The sequence below is a fragment of the Nelumbo lutea genome, chromosome 7 (genome assembly GCF_056320005.1).
Source record: "Nelumbo lutea isolate HS-2025 chromosome 7, American lotus-T2T, whole genome shotgun sequence".
NCBI classification, from domain to species: domain Eukaryota; kingdom Viridiplantae; phylum Streptophyta; class Magnoliopsida; order Proteales; family Nelumbonaceae; genus Nelumbo; species Nelumbo lutea.
In genome coordinates, this window is record NC_142690.1 from 19398802 (window position 1) to 19421069 (window position 22268).

The window sequence follows — 22268 nt, forward strand, 5'->3', positions numbered from 1 at the left end:
GGATTTATCTCATGAAATCCAGGGATGAAGAACCAACTATTGTGAAAAAATTTCATGAACTCATCCTCACCCAGTTTAATACTCATTTCAAAATATTCCGTTCTGACAATGCTAAGGAGTATTTTGAGAGAACCCTCTACCTATCTAGAAACTTTTGGGGTTATTCATCAAAGTTCTTGTTCCTACACTCCACAACAAAACGGGGTGGTGGAAAGAAAGAACAGGCATGTTGTTGTTAGACAGTTTTTGTATGCCCTTAGCTTCAATCTGATTTGATGTACTTTTGTTATTTAGTGGAAATATATAAAGTGCATGTTTGATTCATGTTGTTTGGTTTAATTCTGTGTAAAACCCTAAAACTGGACATTTATAGAGACTCGTGTTAGTTTTAAATGTTCACAGCCGTTGGATAAGTCTGGGGAGATTTATCCTGCCAAGGCTGATACTAGTGTGCCACCAAGTGTTGGGATGGCCTGTCTCAGCCACCAGGGTAAGACCCGAGGCACATGCAGTATGGGATTACTTGAATCCTTGAACCGGACCAGATTTCCAGTATTGCCCTGGACCTTGGAGATAGATGGGCAAAACTGGAAAGTTACACCTGACCCCTAGACTCGATTATGACACTTCACTAGGTGTTGGATCAGGCTGCTTTTGATATGCCAATCAGTGAGATCCTTAGCGGGAATCAAAACCTGGGCATGTTGGGGCAGTTTGAGAATTCATCTGAGTGGGTGATCATAGTGACAGAATCAGCCACTTTGTCGGACAAAGGGTAATGATCGGGAATGCACTCTCTCTGATGGAAACCAAACTACTGGCAATTGATTTCAATCGTTGGAATTTTGTTTTGCAAAATTAATATATTTATATATATATGTACGGTTTCGAATTGTTTGCAAATGGTTTTAATTCCCGGGATCCATGTGGGAGGAGAGTGCAGCACTGTTCCTTGCAGCCGAGGGAGAGGTCCTCTCTTGTCGGGCAGTGCTTGATCATTAAGGGCTGAGAGGTTAAGTGTAATACCATTGAGGATAATACCTGATGGGCTAATCTTGCACCTGCCCACAGTCCCTGGGTTTTTATAAGATGGCTTGGCCCAGGGACAACTTAATGTAAGTGTTGGGCCCATAGGGTCCATATGATGGACTCAAGGGGTTCATTGAGTTTTTCAGTGAATTCGGCTGGGCCGAACCCATGTGGCTGGTGTGTAGATCAATGCTTGGGTCCCACGCCATACAAAGAAGCCCAACTGGGCAGCAGATTGGAAAGTAATTAGACACTGAACACTTAATGGGCCAGAAGCCCATTTCGAGGTGGTCTGATATGATCACCCATCCTTGGGGCGAATCTGAGATTAATGTTAGTAAAAGGATTGGGCCTTTAGCCTTATCCACTCTTGGAGACCAAATTCAAATTAGATTTGAATCTGGTAACCTCCTGATAAGATCAGGAGTAAGCTAACTTTATCTGCAGATAGGATTAAGATTATCCCCTATCCAAATACTGATTTGGATTGGGATAACTCCTAATTAGGAGGATTCTTAATCAAGAAGAAAGGAGGAGAAACCCTAACCAAGAGAGAGAAATATCAAATTTCGAACCACCTTGAAGAGATATAGGATATCTCCTGCAAATTGAGATAGTATCTCATTCATACTCCAGAAAAGAGAAAGGCAGTTCAGCCTTTTCGCCTTTAGAGTTCTGCTCCTGCCGCCGCCATCTTTTTTGCAAGATTAGATCTTTGCAGAAAAAGAAAGTCAAGAAATCTGTTCTTGACATTAGTCTTGCAACAAAGACTAAAAGGATTTAGTGTTCAGTGTTTCCAGAGGATTCTTGTGAAGGATCCAGTGTGTAGGACGCACCCTGCTGGTTCTGTTCCATCCACAGCTGTGTCATCTTCAATAGGAACGGATCTTGGAGCATTCTTTGGGCGTGAACACCAACTTTGGGAGATACTGCTTCTCCGGATCAGGTATATTCCTCCCATTTATCTTTTGGTACAGATCTGGTTTGATTATGGTTCAAGTGGGATCCTTGAATATTGTATTCTAAACTTAGGGAATATGATTCCCAGTTGGGAGAAGGTAGGAAATTTTTTGAAATTCGTCCACCCATTCCGCAACCTTTATGGCGTCCATTAGATGGATCCTACCATTCTTCCAGTTGTTGAGGTTGCCAGATCCCTCTTATTTGCATCTCATGTTCTTATAAAATTTTAGGGAGATGTTGTTCTTACTGCTACTTTTTTGATCAACCGTATGCCCTCCCAGGTCCTTGGCTTTAAAACCCCTTTTAGTCTTCTCTTCCTGGATGAGGATATCTTTTCTCTTCCTCTCCGTGTTTTTGGGTGCACTTGCTATGTGCATATTCATAGTCATCAATGGCACAAGTTTGAACCTAAGGCTCATAAATGTGTTTTTCTGGGATATGCTTTCACAGAAGGGTTATTATTGTTTTGATCCAATTTGTGGCACCTACTTTGTATCTCGAGATGTCACCTTTGCCGAGTTGACCCCCTTCTTTAGCATTCCTCCTGAGGGGGAGAAATCTAACGAGCCCTTTGCTATGTCTCTAGCTGCTCCTCTTCTTATTCCTTGTGAGTCCGATCATGGGGTGTCCACTTCTCCCACTGGACCTACCTCTGATATTCCTTGTGAGTCCGATATTCCTGCTCCTACTCTCCAAAGGTGGTACCAAAGGCAGAGATTCAGACATGTGTAGGTTGTTTCCACTCCTTCAGAAGAGCATCTCGCCACTCCCATCATTCCTGAGGTAATAGGTCAGCCCTCTACTGACCCATCTCTAACTGTCCTAGACCTTAACCTTCCTATTGCTCTCCGCAAGGGCAAGCGGAAGTGTACAACCCATTGTATTTCCAAACACTTGTCTTACAACCTTCTCTCCCCTTCCTACTACTCTTTTCTTGCCTTTATTTCTTCCCATGTGATACCCAGGTCTGTACCGGAAGCATTATCTCAAGCTGAATGGAGGGATGCTATAATGGCCGAACTAGATGCATTGCATAAGAACCATACCTGGGATATTGTTGACTTGTCGGAAGGGAAGGAACCAGTGGGTTGTAAATGGGTGTTTACCATTAAATATCACTCTGATGGCTCTATTGAGAGGTTTAAGGCTTGGTTGGTTGCTAAGGGCTACACTCAAATGTATGGCATTGACTATCTTGAGACATTTGCTCCTATAGCTAAGATGACCTCAGTCAGGGTTTTACTATCTCTAGCTGCTACTTTTGACTGGCCTCTATACTAGTTTGATGTTAAAAATGCCTTTTTGAATGGAGATCTGCATGAAGAGGTTTATATGTCTCTACCTCCAAGAGTGTATGGGAAGGAAATGAAAGGCAAGGTGTGTAAACTACACAAACCTATTTATGGTCTCAAACAATCTCCTCGGGCTTGGTTTGAGAGATTTCGGGCTGCTCTTGTCTCCTTTGGCTACACTCAAACTCAATCTGACCATACACTGTTCTTGAAGAGAAATGACTCTCTAGTGACCTTCTTGATTGTTTATGTTGATGATATTGTGGTCATGGCTAATGACACTGAAGAGGTTAGTAAACTAAAAGGATTTCTCAACTCTGAATTTGAAATCAAGGATTTGGGAGATTTTTGGTATTTCTTGGGCATTGAAGTTGCTCGATCTAAGGATGGTATCTTCATCTCTCAGCATAAATATGTCCTTGATCTTCTTGCTGAAACTGGTAAACTTGGAGCTATACCCATCTCCACTCCTATTAATCCTAATCATAAGCTTTCAGCTACAGATGGTGAGCTTTTGTCTGATAAGGGAGTGTTTTAGAGACTGCTTGGGAAGTTGTTATAACCTTGCATGACTCGGCCAGATATTTCCTATGCAGTAAGTGTTATTAGTCAATTTATGAATTCTCCCAGAGATACTCATTTAGATACTGCAGAAAGGGTTCTGTGCTACTTGAAAGGTACCCTAAGGAAAGGTATTTTATTTGCTAAACATGGTCACATGAAGTTGGAAGCTTTTACTGATGCCGATTGGGCAGGATGTATTGATGATAGAAGATCCACCTCTGGTTATTGTGCTTTGGTTGTTGGGAATATTGTGTCGTGGAGGAGTAAGAAACAATCTGTAGTTGCTAGATCCTCAGCTGAAGTAGAACACAGGGCAATGGCACATGGTGTGTCAGAATTACTGTGTCTACGTTCCCTTCTAGAAGAATTGGGGGTGGGCTACGAGAAACCAATGATGCTCTATTGTGACAATCAAGCTGCTATCAACGTTGCACATAATCCTATTCAACATGACAGAACTAAGCACATTGAGGTTGATAGGCATTTTATAAGGAAAAGAGTTTCCTCAGGAGAAGTTTGTTTACCATTCATCACATCAAAAGAGCAACTGGCTGATATCTTGATCAAGGGAGTTCTAAGAGGGAAATGACACACTATATAAGCAAGTTGGGCATGATTGACATCTATGCTCAGCTTGAGGGGGAGTGTAAAGAGACTGGGTCGAATGGGCCCTAACATCCTTTCTTGTAATATCTTTTATTTTATTGTTGATGGGCCACACTTAATGGGCCTGCTATTTATTCTTGTTTTATTCTCTTTATGTAACTGCCAAGCTGGCCGCCCACTTAAGGGCATTCTTGTCATCATCTATTTTTTAGATCCTAATAAAATAGGGTTAGAGGAGAATGGAGATTAATTTTGACTCCTTCTCTTACCTCTACTTTTTTCCATCTTCTTCTCTTGTATATAGCTGTTCAGACCTTTTTTTTACTTCTTCTAATCCCTAAATTTGTTCTTAATATTTGATGACTGATTTACATCTGTAATCTAGAGTTGCATATTTTTCCTTTTAATATCTTATTCTAGAAAATAAAAGTTACAAGAATTAAATGAAATTTAAAAGGTTATAGAATACAAGATAGGAGAAACATTTGATGGATCAATCTATCATTGTAATTAAACATGTGTTACTGTCACTGGTTTCCAACTCATCTATGTGAACCCCTTGCTAGGTTAGACATGTCTCAAATAGGATCCCAAAGTCATAGATATGAAAGATTTTATTCACTTAAAGTGTAAGCTTTTTTTTCTAAATGGTTAGCTAAACTAATTTCTTTATTTTAGCTACCCAAGTTCTTTGCATTTGCTTATTTATTTATTTACTTATTGTTTACATGTCTTGATTAGGTCATTTTAAAGTATGAGGTTTAAGTGCCATATCCATATCCATCTTGCCTATTTCTTAAGAATATAGTTCAATCTTTATGTTTGGCTTGTTAGTGGCCTTTATTGGTCCGGTATTCCAATGCAACTTTGGCCCCCACACATGGTTAGTGAGGTTAGTGACAGGGTGCACATGGGTACCTCTAGCACAACGTGGAGAGTCTGCTTATCCATAGTCTGAAACTGTCTTTTCATTACGAGGGATGCCTTACGACCAACTCAACTATGACTTGATTGGCTAGTGGCCCTTCCTTGTGCAATGGTAAAATGTTTGGGCTAACAAGTGTTAGAATGTATTTGAGTCTAAGTATGGCCACTTTGTGCAAAAAGCCAAATGCTATGTCCATTTCCAATCTATCCCTCCGAAGGCCCTAGATAGCCCAAATCATTATTGTCATGCCCACTTCTGTTTGCCTTGTTACATTAGAGAACACACATTTAGCATGCAAAAATTCATAGCTAGTGAAGCATTACTATCCATTACCTTGAATGTTCTGTTGGTTATCCAACAAAAGTGGACAAGAATTAGAAAATCATAATGATTGAAAAGTTCTAGTTACTGCACAAATTAAAACAATTCATAGGATTATGACGACTCGACTTTTATACAATTGATCGCTTACATAATTTTATTTTAGGAAAGATAAAATCATAATAGAGCCCCAAGTTTTTCTTGTTAATACTAAAAACCATTGTTTTTCTTTCTTTCCTTTTTTTTTTTTTGTACAGGGCTTTTGGTTCAAACAATTTTTCTGGGACACTCCCTCCACAAATTGGTAATTTAGTCAAATTGGAAGAGATGTAAGTTGTAAATGCTTGTATAGCATTATATTTTGTAACAGTAAAAAGTTTGCAAGTGTAGAATCAACAAGATGGCATTATGCATATAATTTAATGCTAAAGACAAAATTAAGGTCCTTATGGCTTTGGATTTGTTATTGGATGGTTTGATAATGGTGTGGAACAAGTAAATCTTTAAGCCCATTAAGAGACAGAATTGGGAGTCATATATTTCCTTGTTATAATTAAGGTTCATTGCAACGTATCAGTGTGTATTGTACAATACATATTGACTTTTAAGGTCACCAATATGTGTGCTGTTAAGTGTTTGTGTTTTAAATGTTTAAACATTAGTACATGCCATACAGCTTGCAATGTCAAACGGTAAAAACAAAAGCTAAAACTAAGAGTTTGATGGCTTAATATTTCAATATGCAAAAAATGCATATTGAGAGTATTTAACTTAACCATGGTTGTAATTTCAAAGTGCAATACATTATGCAAGTAAAAGAAACAGGAATAAATTAGAAACCAATGTAAGAAATAATAGTAATTTAAATTTGAGCATCTTCATTTTTAATTAAAAAAATGTGTTTTTCTAAGTGTAATACCAAAAAAGTGTTTGATCATATTCATTTGAATTTGACAGTTACATGGATAGTTCTGGAGTGAGTGGGGAAATTCCTTGGACATTTCGTAACCTAGTAAACATGAAAACTATGTAAGACATTGTGATTATGACTTTCTTTATTTAGCGTTTTATGTTTTGTTCTTTCATGTTTTAAAATTTATTTATCTCACTTGTCCATAAAAATTCTGTGTGTTAGGTGGGCATCAGATAATAATTTTATAGGCAAGTTACCTGAATTTATTGGGAATTGGAAAAGGCTTAAAGAATTGTAAGATAACATTTTGTATACTCTGCATTCATGTACTCTCTCTAGATGAGAAGACATAGATTGAATTTATGTGTCACTTATAACTAGGGGTGGCCACAGGTCGAGCTCTTCACGGGCTATTCAAGCTTGGCTTGTGAAAAGCTCGGCTCGACACAGTTTCAACTGAGCTCGAATAGCTACATATAATAATAATAATAATAAATTATAGAAAATAATATATATAATAAAATATTATATATATATTTTTATTTTTATAAAACATTTTTCTCAAGTTGAGGTTGAGTCGAGACGAGCTCGAGCCTATGAGCTTTTGACTCGAGCTGAGCTTGAGTTCAAGGTTCTAGCTCGAATTGAGCTCGAATAAGCTCAAATCCACCCCTACTTATTACATGATTTTACGTTTTATTTTTCTTTAGTTTTATATCCAATAAGCTTTTCTTAATAAAATTGAATATTTTAATGTAGGAGATTCCAAGGGAATTCTTTTGAAGGTCCAATACCATCAAGTTATTCAAAGTTGACTTCATTAATAGATTTGTAAGTTCTCTCTCTCTCTCTCTCTCTGATGAGCAACAGAATTCTTCATTATATTAAAAGGGAGATTACAATGGACTGGGGAAATCCCCAACCACCCACCAGTTTTACAGCTTTATTCCAATTACAATACCACCCAGGAAAGTTGGTCCCTATAAATCCCTTGCTTTTCCAAACACTCCAATCTATTTTCCGCCCTTATGACTCATCCAAAATTATCTCCCACTTCTTTTGCATTTTTAGAACTTTCCTTTAGTGTCTACCTACCTATAATTCCAAACTCCCATTTATCCAAGAGATGACAAGTTTTGAGTCCCCCTCCACTTCTAGCTGCTATAAACCCAGCTGCTTAGCTAGTCTCAGCCCTTGTTGCAGTGCCAACATTTCAGCTTTCACAGAGCCTCTTACTCTGATAGGGCCTGAATAATATGCCCTTATCACACCATTTTCATCTCTAAACACTCCCCCAACTTCTGCTGGGCCCAGATTGCCCAAGGAGCTACCATCAAAATTTAGTTTAAGCCTGTGAACTGCAAACTGCCGGTGGTTGGCATTCCTTTATAACCTTTTCATTTGCTTTAGAAGAGTTTGCAGCTTCACCCCATCTCTTAAAATATCATCACCCACGGAGAAGTCTTTAAATGCCTCCGTAGTTTTCACGCAATGTGCACCTTTTATCTTTATGTTCACCAATTCTTCTAAGGAGCAACTTTTTTCTTTAAAGAATTTTCCATTTCTCTCCTCCCAAACCACCCATAGAATTGCTACCCTTACTGCCCCCTGCATTATCCTACCTATTTTCTTAGGCTGCCTCTGTTGATTATAATGATTTGACTGGTCATTATACTAATTACCTATAGTATGGTGAAGTAAAACTCATGTAGCCGACACCATATGGTTGGGACAAGGCTTAAATGATGATGATGATTATACTAATTAACTGGTGTGTAATATCTTGTAGGCGAATTAGTGAATTATCTAATGCTAGTTCAACACTAAATTTCATCAAGGATATGAAGGCCTTAACTGTATTGTAAGATGCTTTTCTAATTCATGCAATGATACATGTATTTTAAATATTTTTCATGTTCACATCTACCAGATTAGGTGACACCTTTGTTTTTTTTTTTGTTTATGTAGGATTTTGAGAAATAATATGATTTCAGGTACTATTCCATCCAATATAGGAGAGTATCAAAATTTGCAAAGATTGTAAGTTGTTACTTTCTAGTAGTTTGTACCAATATCTATTTTATAATGATTCATTATACTCATTTTTCTTGAATGATAACTTAAGGTTGAAGAAGTTGAATAATTATAAATTAATAAAATCTTTCTATTTTATTTTTTTTCAAGAAAATAGAGTAAATTGATATATTTTGTTCTAACTATCATTTATTGGTCATATCTTTCTTATAGGGATTTAAGCTTCAACAATTTAAGTGGCCATATTCCAAGCTCTTTATTCAATTTGAGTTCTCTCTATTACTTGTAAGTAGCATGGGAACTTTTCTCCATCCTTTGATGAAGATCATAATATTTATTTATTTTTTTATCAATAACAGACAATTTTCATTAAGATCATAATATTTATTATTCACAATTTTTGTTATTTATGGTTAGGTTTCTTGGAAACAACAGTCTTTCTGGTTCCCTTCCTCCTCAAAAAAGTGAAAAACTTCTCAATATGTATGTCCTAATGATTTTTTTATCAGATTCAAAATATTAAATTTTGACTACCATACTTAATGAGTAGTACACATAACCAAACTATTAGGATTATCTCCTCAAATAGAAATGATTGAATGGTGAGTCAAAGTTTCATACATGTATGATAACCTGTTATATAAAGGCTATCTCATAAATGGCTATTTTTGGTCATTTTGTATCTTATTTTTGTAAATTAGGTGCTAACTATTGCTAATTTGTTTTGTATACAGAGACTTATCATATAATGAACTATCAGGAAGCTTTCCTTCATGGGTGTCACAAGATTTACAACTGTATGTATGACAGTTAAAAAAAAAAAAAAAAACTCTTTTTCCACTCATTTCTTAGTTCTACCAAATATTTGATTTTCTTCTGCATATGGAAACAATAAAAATGTAAATTTTATAGTAAAGAAACATGTTTCAGCACTATGAAACATCTGTTCCTCCCCATACCTCGCATTGGTGGGAGCCTTGTGCACTGGGCTGCCCTTTTTTCTATATGTATTCATGCTATTAAATGCAAGCTACCCATGTGGTGAAATTTGCAGGAACCTGGTTGCGAACAATTTTATATTTGATAATTCAAATTCTAGGTGAGCTAATATATTTTTAAACCATCTAACACGTTCAAACAGTACTATGTTACAAGGAAAATAAATTACATTGTCCTGCTCCTGTTCTATCCATTTTTTTTTTCTAGTATAATTGAAATGTTCAAAGTATCTTGTTGATGCTCACACTATTATTATTGTGTATATAGCCTTCTTTCTCCAGGTCTAGATTGTCTTCAGAGAAATTTTCGATGCAATAGAGGTTTTCCACATTGTAAGTCATGTGCTTTTTCTATTTTTCTTTCTTATGATGCTCAGCATTTCTTGTTTATGCTGTAGCCATTTCATGTTTCATTCCACAAGTATGGAAATGTCCTTAACCCATGTTAGGTGATGGAAATAATCTATGAAAAGGAAGGATTTTCTCAAGTCTTAAGTTCTAATACTAGAAATATTAACATTTATTAGAGAAATTAGGTAAGTAACAATCTACACTTTTGTAGAGCTGTTATTCATTGAAAGCTGTTTAGCCTTGAGATGTAGAGAGGAGTAGATATGGGGGTTATAATGTATTCTTCTTTTTTTCTTTATTGTTTTACAGTCCTTTCATACATTTATTTCTCTTTTGCCTCTTCAAAAGTTATTCTGTAATTGTAAATATTTTGCCGTATATAATGTAATTTGACCTTGGGGGTGTGGTTGACTGATGGACTCTCTTCGACACATACTTTGTTCCAAGGATCAAAATTTTGATATGATAAGCGCGATACGGGGCGTATTGTATCATATCTTTGGGGTCCCGATACACCTGTTTACAGGTGTTTCGGGAATCCTATTTTTTAATAAAAATATTATTAAAAACCTCCCCAAAAACCAAGTTTTGAAAAAAAAAAGTGCATGCTTTTTAGTACTGCTACGACTCTGCAGATACAGAGGTGCGTATCGATACTTTGAACAGCACTCTATTATTCTTCCCTCTCTTCTTTTTACTGTCAACTGTTTGCAGACCTTGGACTGTCTAGATCATAAAGGTTTTTAAGGTGTCAGTCTATCAGAGCATTGGTTAGATCTTGGGATTCTCGCCCATATGATCAAGTGGAAATTCATTTTGAACTCAGCCCTCTAGGAATTGAGCCAGTCCTTTCAGCCAAGAGTCTGTAAGAGATTGTTCTTTGTTGATAGGGAATATTCAGAACAGAATAATAGCCATTTTCTTGGATTTTTCTTTTTGGATATTTGGCTTAAGAGATGTTCTGTCCAGCATATCTGAACCTGCTTTCTAGATTTTAGAGGCCTGTCATTGATATTTTTATGTTGATCTTCGTCCTACGTGGTTATATGAGGATAAAATTGGCAGTTTTTTGCATCAATCTAACTTTCTTCTAGATTCAACTGATCTGATTTGACTTTTGGCATCAATCCTTTAGATCCAAAGCTTCAACAAGGGTAAATACTAGAAGTTCAGGACTGTTATCAGTCTTGAACCCTAATGAATCTCAGGATCGAAGATAAGCAGAAAGAAAGAGGAGAGAAGAGAAAGAGGGAGAAGAAGCAGTAGAACACAAGGTTTGAAAGGAGGAGCAGAAGCTTCATGTTCTGCCGCCGCCACTTTAATTAATATTTATAGGTTATGCTCATTACATGGAAAGGACAGATCTGCCCTTAGTCTTTACATAACAAATAGAGTAAAACAAAGACTGAAATAAATAACAACTGAAACAACTAAATGACCAATAGCTAACCCTAGGCAGACTAGAACATCTTCTACCCTACGAACACAGTGGGACCGTAGCTGTGGGGCCCACATCAGTGTTCTCTACACTCCCCCTCAAGTTGGGAATAAATGTTTATCATTCCCAACTTGGATAGATCTGCCTCTAGCTTCTTCCGTGATACAGCTTTAGTGAGGATATCTGCCAGTTGCATATTGGAGGTGATGTATGGGAGACATACTTCTTGTGATGAGACCCTCTCTCGTACAAAGTGTCGATCAACTTCATTATGTTTAGTCCTGTCATGCTGCACTGGGTTGTGTGCTATATTAATAGCCGCTTGATTATCACAATACAGCATCAGGGGCTTCTCATACTCAACACCCAACTCCTCAAGTAGTGATCTCAACCAAAGAATTTCAGCCACTCCATTAGCCATTGACCTATACTCAGCTTCAGCACTGGATTGAGAGACAACACTTTGTTTCTTACTCCGCCAAGAAACCAGGTTACCTCCCACAAGAGCACAATATCCAGAGGTAGACCTTCTGTCATCAACACTCCCAGCCCAATCGGCATCCGTATAGACTTCCACCTTCATGTGGTCATTGTTCTTGAACAGTATACCTCTACCCGGGCATCTCTTCAAATATGCTAGTATTCTTTCTGCTGCTAGAAGGTGCGTGGTTCTAGGAGAATGCATGTACTGACTGATAACACTAACGGCATAACTGATGTCTGGTCGGGTAAGGCATAGATATAGGAGCTTTCCCACTAACCGCTGGAACATAACTTTGTCTTCAAGCAGCTCCCCACTCTCTGCATTAATCCTGTGGTTCTGTTCAATAGGTGTATCTGCAAGTTTGACACCTAGCTTTCCAATTTCAGCCAAGAGATCTAACACATATTTCCTCTGAGAGACAAAGATCCCCTGCTTAGATCTAGCAACCTCAATACCCAAAAAATACCGTAGTGTACCCAGATCTTTCACCTCAAACTCTTGATGAAGGAGCTGTTTGAGGGACTCAATCTCATGGTTGTCGTTTCCTGTGACCACAATATCATCAACATAAACTGCAAGTAGTGTCAGTGACGACTCCACCCTCTTGATGAATAATGTATGATCTAACTGGGCCTGTACATAACCGAACTTTCCAAGGGCTAGTCTGAATCTGTCGAACCAAGCTCTAGGTGACTGTTTCAAACCATACAATGCCTTATTGAGCCGACAAACTTTCTTACCTGCCTCTGTATCATAGAATCCAGGAGGCAACTGCATGTAGACCTCTTCCTGCAAGTCCCCGTTCAGGAAATCATTCTTAACATCCATTTGGTACAAAGGCCAAGTGTAGCTTGCTGCAAGAGATAATAGAACCCGAATGGTGGTCATCTTGGCTACCGGGGCAAATGTCTTCATGTAATCTATACCATAAGTTTGAGTGAACCCCTTTGCAACTAGCTGAGCTTTGTACCTCTCAATGGAACCATCCGCATTATGCTTCACAGTAAATATCCACCTGCATCCAACTGGTTTCTTTCATTTGGGCAAGTCAACTAGCTCCCAGGTATTATTTTTCAACAGGGCATCCATTTCAACTTGCATTGCACCTCTCCACTCCGGGACTGATAGGGCTTCTTGCACTGTTCTCGGAATAGGGACATCAGCAACAGAGGTGAGATAGGACCTGTAGGAGGGAGATAGGCGATCATAGGACAAAAACTAGGAGATGCAATGGGCTGTAGATGTGGTGCAATGCCGTTTTCCTTTACGGAGGGCAATGGGAAGGTCAAGGTCATCTGCAGAGGGTGAGGTAGCAACAATGGAAGGAGTCTCTGTGGGCCCTGGGACTGTAATATCTGGACTTGGAGCCGCAGAAGAGATTGTAGCTGGTTGGGACTGCTGATATCCAGGATCAATCTGCCTGCATCGCCTATGATAGACTCTCAACTCCCGATCCCTTTGACCACCCTCGCTACTACAGCCCTCATCATCAACTGGAATAGGTAAGGGAACAGCCCCAAAGGTATTAACCCTGTCCTCACTGCACTCCTCCTCCCCCTGAAGAAAAAGACCCAAATCTCCACGCTCACTACTCTCCCCCTGAGGAGAGACCCGAGAATAGTAGGGTGTCTCCTCAAAGAAAGTGACATCCATGGATACAAACTTCTTCCCTGAGACAGGATCATAACAACAATAACCCTTTTGAGTTTGTGCATAACCAAGAAAGATGCATTTGGAGGCCTTGGGTTGAAACTTGGAGTGATTGGGACCAAGAAGCTGAACAAAACAGGTACAACCAAATGTCTTGAGGGGAATAGTGAACAACTCCTCATTGGGGTATAGAAGGGAAAAAGGAGGTTTCATATCAAGAACCCGAGAAGGAATCCGATTAATAAGATATACCGCCGTAAGGATAGCATCACCCCAGAAGAGAATAGGGACGTTGGAGGTAAACATAATACTTCTAGCCACCTCCAAGATGTGCCTATTCTTCCTCTCTGCAACCCCATTCTGCTGAGGTGTATGAGGACACGTGCTCTGGTGGATAACCCCATGATTAAGGAGGTACGATGCCAATGGCTTAGCAAAGTATTCCTTTGCATTATCAGATCTAAGCACTTTTATCCTGACATCAAATTGTGTTAGGATCATTTGGTGGAAGTTTTGGGTCAGGACAGGCACCTCATCTCGTGATCGCATAAGATAAACCCATGAAAAACGGGTGTGGTCATCAACAAATAGCAAAAAATACCTGTACCCCCCCATAGAAGGAATGTGATATGGCCCCCAAACATCAGTATGCACAATATCAAAAGAACTATTACTCCTTTTATTACTCAATGAAATAAGAGTTTCTACAATGTTTAGCCAACTCACAACTTTCACACTTCAACTGAGATGACTCAACAGACTCAAACAAAGTAGGAAATAGACTCTTCAAGGACCGAAAAGATAAATGACCCAATCGGTTATGCCACAACATAACCAGACTCACAACTTGAGAAACAAGTAACTTCTTATCCACTGACTCTTCCCGACGAGGGATAAGAATCATTACATAGGCTACGTTGGAGAGAAAATTTGGTGGTGAGAATGCGTTTCTTGGCAAATAAATCCAGGGATAAGAATGCTTCTAATGAATGGAATCTAGTCTGAAAGTGTTCTAAGTTGAGAGGGTTGGCCACTTAGAGGTCAGAAAACAGAATCTAGGCTGTTTCAAGGGTGAAATGGGTGAGTTCTTGTGTGAAACTTGGCAGGATGGTAGTGGTTGGGTTAGGTGTGCAGCAACAGATTCTGATTAGGTTAGTGTTGATGGGAGATTTGAAGGTTCATAGGTTTCTATTAATTAGGAGGGTCAAAATGGAATCTTTAATGGATTGGTGGTGGAACCTCGAAGTTTAGGTCACAATATGGTGAGATTGGGTATTTTAAGGATTTAATTTAGGTGAATAGGTTTGATTAGGTGGATTGTGCATGGAGGAGGGTTGATTGGGATCATTTGATCAGAATCTCAATGGATCTAGAGAATTTGGGGCTAGGATTTGGTAGCCTAAGGTTTTCAGGTATTCTAAGGCGATCAGAATGGTTTAACTGAGTGTGTGTGGTGCAAAAGGTGGGGGGTTTTGGTGTCTTTATGGGCCAAATCTTAATTTTTGGGAAGTTTAGTGTATTTTGCAATTTGTTAGCTTTTTTTGGCAAGGTGAGGAAAAAGGACTAGGAAAAAATTGAGTGCTGACAATAACCTAGAGAAATGAGAGTAGTCACAATCATCATCATCGTCATCATCATCTAAGTCTGGTTCCAACTATATGGGATCAACCATGTGAATCTTGTTTTGCCATTCCATTTTGTTCAATCCAATATATCTATGTGAATCTTCTATGCATGTGACCAAACCACCTTAGTCTATTTTCTCTCATTTTATCACCTATTGGAGCTACTCTGTTCCTCTATATGACTATATTTTTGACCTGATCCTTTTCTAGTTTTACCAATCATCCATCTAAATATATGCATTTTTGTCACACATTTTTTGGAGAAGTTTTTTAGTTGCCCAAAATTTTGCTTTATACAACATAGTTGGCATTAAAACTGATTTTAGAAATTTCCCTTTAGCTGAGGTGGTATTTCCCTATTACATAAGATTTTGGATGGACCCCTCCATTTTGCCTATCTTACTCTAGTTTCATGAGCAACATCCTCAATCTCTCCTTTGTTATGAATTATTGAACCTAGATAATGGAAGAGGTAACATTAGTTATCTGTTGGTCTCTAATCCTAAATTTATCTTGGTTTACACTCCTATTATTGTTGAATTTACATTGCATATATTCTGTTTTAATCCTTATTTTAAAACCTCTTGTTTCTGATGTACTTGTCCATAAACCTAATTTTGAATTTAATCTTTTGTTAGTTTCACCAATTAATACGATGTCATCAGCAAGCATAAGGCATCACGGGACCTCATCTTGAATTGACTAAACATAATTCATCTATGACTAGTGAAAATAAATTAGGTCCCAGTGTTGACCCTCGTTGAAGATCCACTATAACTGAAAAATCTGATGTCTCTCCCACAGTGTTCTAACATTGGTTTTTGCACCCTCTTATATATCCTTAATTAGCTCCGAGTACCTATTTGGGAGTCCTTTCTTTTCCATAACCCACCATATTACCTCTCTAGGGACATTTTTTTTTGAAAATAAATAAAAAAATGCAGATGGAGTAGTAGATGGGTTTATCCCATATCTAGACAATTCATATTTATGCTTATGCACTATATTGAAACTAATTTGAACCATTCGACCATGATGATTTATTTTCACAGGTGCAAACTTTTCAGTCAAGTGTGGTGGTCAAGCTATGGCATCCCTTACTGGCCGAATTTTTGAGAGTGAAAATGAAACTCTTGCACCAGCATCATATTATGTAACAGATACCAAAAAATGGGGAGTTAGCAATGTTGGATTGTTTAATGATAGAAAGGCACCTAGTTATTTCCAGAACACATTATCACAAATTGCAGGCACAGGCATTTTAACCACCGAGTTCTTCCAAACATCAAGGCTATCTCCAGGATCACTAAGATACTATGGTCTAGGTTTGGAGAATGGAATCTACACAGTAAGCCTTTGGTTTGCAGAGACAAAAATCAGTGATGCAAGCTCAGAATCTTGGAGTAGTCTTGGAAGGCGTGTTTTTGACATTTATATACAGGTATACTTATATTATACTAGGTCTATCATTGAATCCAGGAAGCTGCATTGCTATTTCAACCCGTTTCTAATTAGTTGAACCCATCCATTGATGAGAACATAGATTAACCTTAAATTGTATATATAGATAACACAACTCATATTTGAGTCTTTTAATGAATGTCAATTTTCCTTTCTCTCATTGGAGTATACTCAATAGAGCTTATCAAGGGTTTTTTCTCCACAACCTAAAAGATTACTAACAGAAACAGTCAGAAGAGAATCTTTGAATAAAATTTCTTGTCATGGGTTTTGAACTCATATTTCAATTATTGAACCTCTCAAGTTTATCATGCTTAAAAAATGCCAGAAGCAAACCAAAAAACCCTTAATTTTCATACATATTTGTTAATCATTATGTGCTTTTGGTTTGTATATACATACCTGATGCTACAAAAGATTTTCTTGGTTGTTGAAGCTATGTTTTCAATGTTTTAGAGGGATCTACAATTAAAAGACTTTGATATAAGAAAAGAGGCAGGTGGGGCCTCTAATAAAGCTGTTCAGAAAGAATTTAAGGCCAATGTATCTGAGAACTTTATTGAAATTCATCTTTTCTGGGCTGGAAAAGGTACTTGCTGCATACCTGAACAAGGTTACTATGGGCCATCTATCTCTGCCCTGGCTGTAACTTCAGGTAATATATTAGGAATTGATGGATGAATTTATTTTAATGAATGAATGTAAAGAATCAGGTAATCTTTTATTTTTTTAAATTACTGATTATGGATTTGTTGGTCAGACTTCACACCAACTGTTAGTGGCCTTCCACCAACAACCACAACAAGTGAGGGAAAGACAGAATTGATTGTTGGACTAGTAGTTGGTGTTACAGTTGCAAGCCTACTGGCAGTTATAGTTTTTTACTTAAAAAGGAAAAGATCAAGTGCCAGTGAGGTTGAAGAAGGTAGGATAATGGTAATAGTGGTTCTTTTTTTCTTTTTTCCTTTTTTAATTTTTTGGGGCACACTCCTTGAAAGATACCTAAGTACTAAGACTAAAAAGATTTCTTTGGATATTATATTGTCTAACTAAAATGGATTTTAAGTGTAACTGTCAAAAGAAAAGCCAGTCCAAATTTTCTCAATTTTGATGCTCCATATATTAAAACCTAGAGCATGCCATTGATCCTACATTTAGGAGGATATGCCTATTTTTTTCAATTTCTTTTATTATTACTAAATAAGTGGATTACAACTCACCTTTTGGTGTTCATTTGCAGAGTTTATTGCATTAGTTTCCAAGCCAAACACATTCAGTTACACTGAACTGAAAAATGCTACACATGACTTCGATCCTAAAAATAAGCTAGGTGAGGGGGGCTTTGGACCAGTTTACAAGGTAAATTGCATTTCATCTGCCAATTTACAAAGCCTTACTAAAATGATGTAAATTCTGCTTTAGAACTCAGGGTTAGAAAGATATCATAATCACTAGGGAAAACAAATAGGCTTGTTAGGGATCATGACCCTCCTTGGAAGTTTTTGGTTCATTTCTATGGCACAAAACATGGAATTATTGTCTGGCATTATAATATAATGGATTTTCAATAGGTGGCATGAAAAGGACTCCATATCAGACCTTATCTTCCAGTTTATCCTTGAATATCTTTCTCTTACATCCATTCATATGCATGAACATTTGTGTGTGTGTATATGATACATAACTATGCAAGGGGAGAATTCCTTGTATTATTTGTTGCTTATATTTTCTCCAAATAATTCCCTATAATTCTTGGTTTCATGGTTTTTAAATATTTTGTAAACCAAAGAAATCTTCTCGTTTATATGTATATGTGCTGATAAGGAGTTAAGTTGAATTTTATGGTTTCTACAGGGTGTACTTTTAGATGGGAGGTTAGTGGCTGTGAAGCAACTCTCTGTGGCATCCCATCAAGGAAGAAGTCAATTTGTAACAGAGGTTGCTACATTATCTGCAGTTCAACAACGTAACCTTGTCAAATTATACGGATGCTGCATAGAAGGAAATAATTGTCTCCTGGTCTACGAGTATCTTGAAAACAAAAGCCTTGATCAAGCACTCTTTAGTACGAATATTTTCAAGAAATTTGTTCTTTCACCTCACAACTATATAACTTTATTCATATATATGGAATACATTAGATGCCTTACAGATGACGTATATATCCAAATGATGTCACTGATTTTCAGGAAATACTTTGAATCTTGATTGGCACACCCGCTATAATATATGCTTGGGAGCAGCAAGAGGGCTAGCGTATCTTCATGAAGAGTCAAGACCTAGGATTGTACATAGAGATCTCAAGGCTAGTAATATTCTACTTGATGCTGACTTAAATCCCAAAATTTCGGATTTTGGTTTGGCCAAGCTGTATGATGACAAGAAGACCCACATTAGTACCCGAGTTGCGGGGACAATGTATTCACCCAAAATCATTACTTATATTACTTTCTATCTTCATTTACTTTTTCTTTATATTTATGATCCTTGGTCTATGCAACAAAGTAACATCAGTTTTTGTTGACGCCTGTGAAGTGGCTATCTGGCACCAGAGTATGCTTTGCGCGGGCATCTAACTGAGAAGGCTGATGTGTTTGGATATGGAATTGTTGTTCTAGAGATCGTTAGTGGGCGGCCAAATTTTTACTCGGACCCAGAGAAGATATATCTTCTTGAATTGGTAAGAAAATGAAATTTATTGTTTTCACCTGCACTATTTATATAGACATAATCCCTTACGTGTTTTTCATTTTTGTTTGATCATTTAGGCGTGGAATCTACATGAAAATAACTGTGAGCTTGAACTCATTGATCCAAAATTGAGTGAATTTGATGAAAAGGAAGCCTGTCGACTTATAAGATTAGCTCTATTATGCACTCAGGTATCACCAGCGCTGCGCCCTTCCATGTCACGTGTTGTGGCTATGCTTTTAGGAGATGTTGAAGTGAGCACCATTGCATCCAGACCTGATTATTTAACAAATTGGGAACTCAACGACATCAGCAGTAGATTTATGGGTGAGAATTCTTTGAGAAATCTAGGTGTAAAAATCGACTACTAGTCTAATAGCCAACTGAAGACCATCAGATCCAAGCATGGTGGATGACCCAAGCCCTTCCTGACAAGATGCTTCTCGAGTCTCATCCAATGCTCCACAATAAATGTCATTTTTTGCTTGCAGTTTCATACTAGAGGAATATACTTCTCCTGTCCATCATGATAAAGAAAAATGAAAACATCAACCCAATTATGTGCTCATAGGAAGCAAAATGTATACTCAACCCAATTATGTACAGGAAGCAAAATGTATACTATGTTGGAAAACACTAGCTGGATTGATTGCCTTATAAATTTATGCTGTGAATGCAATCAAGAATAGATCCTTTTGTCTGTGTTCTGCAAGAAAGAACTGTAACCGTTAGTCTCTGTTATAGCTTGTGTTCTGCAAACACTGAAAATAAGGGAGTGCCCTCCAACATTTTTGTTTTTCTTTTTTGTGAATTCCAGAACTGAAAGGAAGAAGGCGTTGTTGAATTTTTTTTGTTTTAAAAGACATAAGTTTTCTTGTGGCTTCGTATTATCTTGTGTAACAACATAACATATTCAGATAGAGATTTTTCCGGAATGGATATTAGCTCATATTTTTTATTTTAATTTTTAGGGGCTTTTCCATAAAAAATTATCAAAGATTGTTGAATTGGCAAAAGCAGATACGTTTCAAAATAAATTGCAAAAAAAGACAGCGGGAGGAAAAAAGTCTTTACTTGAACCAAATTGCCCCTGATTTAAAAGACCACCTCTCTCTCTCTCTCTCACTACTAGAATATTGACATTTAGAGGCTCATGACCGAAGGCGGTCCCAAAAAAACGCCTCTGTAATGTATTAATAAAGAAGGCAATTTCATTTTTTTTTTTTGTTACGGAGGCGCTTTTTTATGCCTTTGTTATTACATTCATCCCCATTGTATTTGACGGATAAAGATAAAGAGTCGCTATTTTCAGTTCGGCGCCCAGAAAACATATCAGGCTCGAAACTCCTTTTATTAGTGACTCTTCTTTTCCTCCTTCGAGTAGACATCCTACCCTCTTGTCTTTTCTTCCTCCTCCCTTCCTCTAGCTTCTTTTCTTTCTTTTCCATTCTCCCCTGTTCCATTGGGAGAGAGAGAGAGAGAAATTCAAACCAAGAGTTGAAAGCCTATGAGGTTTTCTTGTTCTCACTCTCTCTCTTGTGAAGATACTGGGTTGTCGAGAGAAGGAGAAAGGTATAGATGTTCATGTCCTTCGTTGAATGTACTAAATTTCATTCTCTAGGGTTATTGTTTTCTAATGTTTATTATCAATTTATTTCATTTTTGTTTTGAGCATAAATCATTCCAAGGTTGTAATTTCAATTTTTGTGTTTTCATCTGATTCTATTTCATTACTTTTATCTTTTCCCTCTAGATTCCTTTGACTGTCATTAGGTTTTCTCAGTTCAAACTTCAAAGGACTTGGTGGCTTCAAATATTCTATGCTAATATGCCCAGTGAATCTTCAAGGTTCAACGGATATAATGTCAGTTCACTGGTCATCCTAATATATGACAAATGGCAAATTATGGGCCCTCAGGCTGGTTATATTATTAGTAAAGTGGGTCCCCGCATGCATGTATAAACATGTATTATGTAATGTATAATTATATTCTATATATGGTTTCTATGTCTAATGTTTTATTTCAATTTTTTTATTTTTGATAAATAAAAAGATAAAAATTGAAATTTGAGATAAGTGCCTTGTATTACCCAAAATCAAAAACAAAATTACTCTAATCAGACAACCCAACGTAAAATTATGGCCTCTGGAATTTTTCAATACATCGTGTGTTGTCCCATGACCCAGTGATTGAATCAAGCAAGTCAACAGTTCAATCATCTAGATGGGGTAATTTTTTACCATGTCAATGGTTTTTTTTTTTTTATCAATTTCTAAGTTTTAGAAAAACTGGACCTGAAAATGTGATCAGGTAATGGTTGAAATGGTTTGACCATCTGTGTCAAGGCGGATTCAAAACATTGCTCTAAACTAAACATTAGTTTGCCATCAGAATTAAAGGCGTTTTGATCCTTAAGGCTCAGGAAGGAGTACAAATGCAAATTTATAGAGTGCAAAATCTTATATTTTGTATGTATTTGTACTGTACATATTTGTATACAAATACATTTATGTAGAGTATAGAACCTTGTATTTTGTATTGTTTTGTATGTATTTATGCTGTAAAAATTCAAATTGGTACCCAATTTAAAGATTTTACATAGCATTTGGCTGGGCTTTTCAGTCCAGGCCCATTCAGATTTTGACAAAAACCCAATCCAAGCATGTCCAAGTTGCACTCCTATGTTCCTACCATTAAGAAAATCAAATATTTAGGGTCAAAATTTTTTACTATAAATAAATAAATAAATAAACTTAAGATCAATAAATCAAAGATGAAACACAATTTTAGGAGTCATTCGGTGAACTTTGAGCTTTGTGTGAAAATATTTGAGTGAAATTTTGTTTTTCTACTTTTCTAAAATCTGAATGTTGAGTTCTAAGAAATGAAAATTTTATGATTTTACCATTATTGATGAA

General features: G+C 37.2%; 1 protein-coding gene across 14 annotated transcripts in view; it reads left to right on the forward strand.

The window, feature by feature from the left end:
- The window catches only part of LOC148845484 (putative LRR receptor-like serine/threonine-protein kinase At1g56140), a 59383-nt gene extending 39145 nt beyond the window's left edge, over window positions 1-20238 (forward strand). For 3 of the 14 annotated variants that reach the window (XM_088954262.1, XM_088954259.1, XM_088954273.1), the window contains 19 exons: window positions 5961-6032; window positions 6661-6732; window positions 6839-6910; window positions 7376-7447; window positions 8406-8477; window positions 8585-8656; window positions 8864-8935; window positions 9068-9133; window positions 9385-9447; window positions 9705-9749; window positions 9917-9981; window positions 16249-16637; window positions 17114-17312; window positions 17418-17582; window positions 17898-18016; window positions 18512-18722; window positions 18847-19075; window positions 19193-19337; window positions 19426-20238. In XM_088954262.1, coding sequence (XP_088810388.1) covers window positions 5961-6032; window positions 6661-6732; window positions 6839-6910; window positions 7376-7447; window positions 8406-8477; window positions 8585-8656; window positions 8864-8935; window positions 9068-9133; window positions 9385-9447; window positions 9705-9749; window positions 9917-9981; window positions 16249-16637; window positions 17114-17312; window positions 17418-17582; window positions 17898-18016; window positions 18512-18722; window positions 18847-19075; window positions 19193-19337; window positions 19426-19719 — 2494 coding nt within the window. In that variant the 3' untranslated portion in view covers window positions 19720-20238. The remainder of the gene's footprint in view (window positions 1-5960; window positions 6033-6660; window positions 6733-6838; window positions 6911-7375; window positions 7448-8405; window positions 8478-8584; window positions 8657-8863; window positions 8936-9067; window positions 9134-9384; window positions 9448-9704; window positions 9750-9916; window positions 9982-16248; window positions 16638-17113; window positions 17313-17417; window positions 17583-17897; window positions 18017-18511; window positions 18723-18846; window positions 19076-19192; window positions 19338-19425) is intronic. The other 11 variants (XM_088954268.1, XM_088954265.1, XM_088954264.1 and 8 more) reach the window with 11 other exon arrangements.
- The last annotated feature ends 2030 nt before the right edge of the window (window positions 20239-22268 follow it).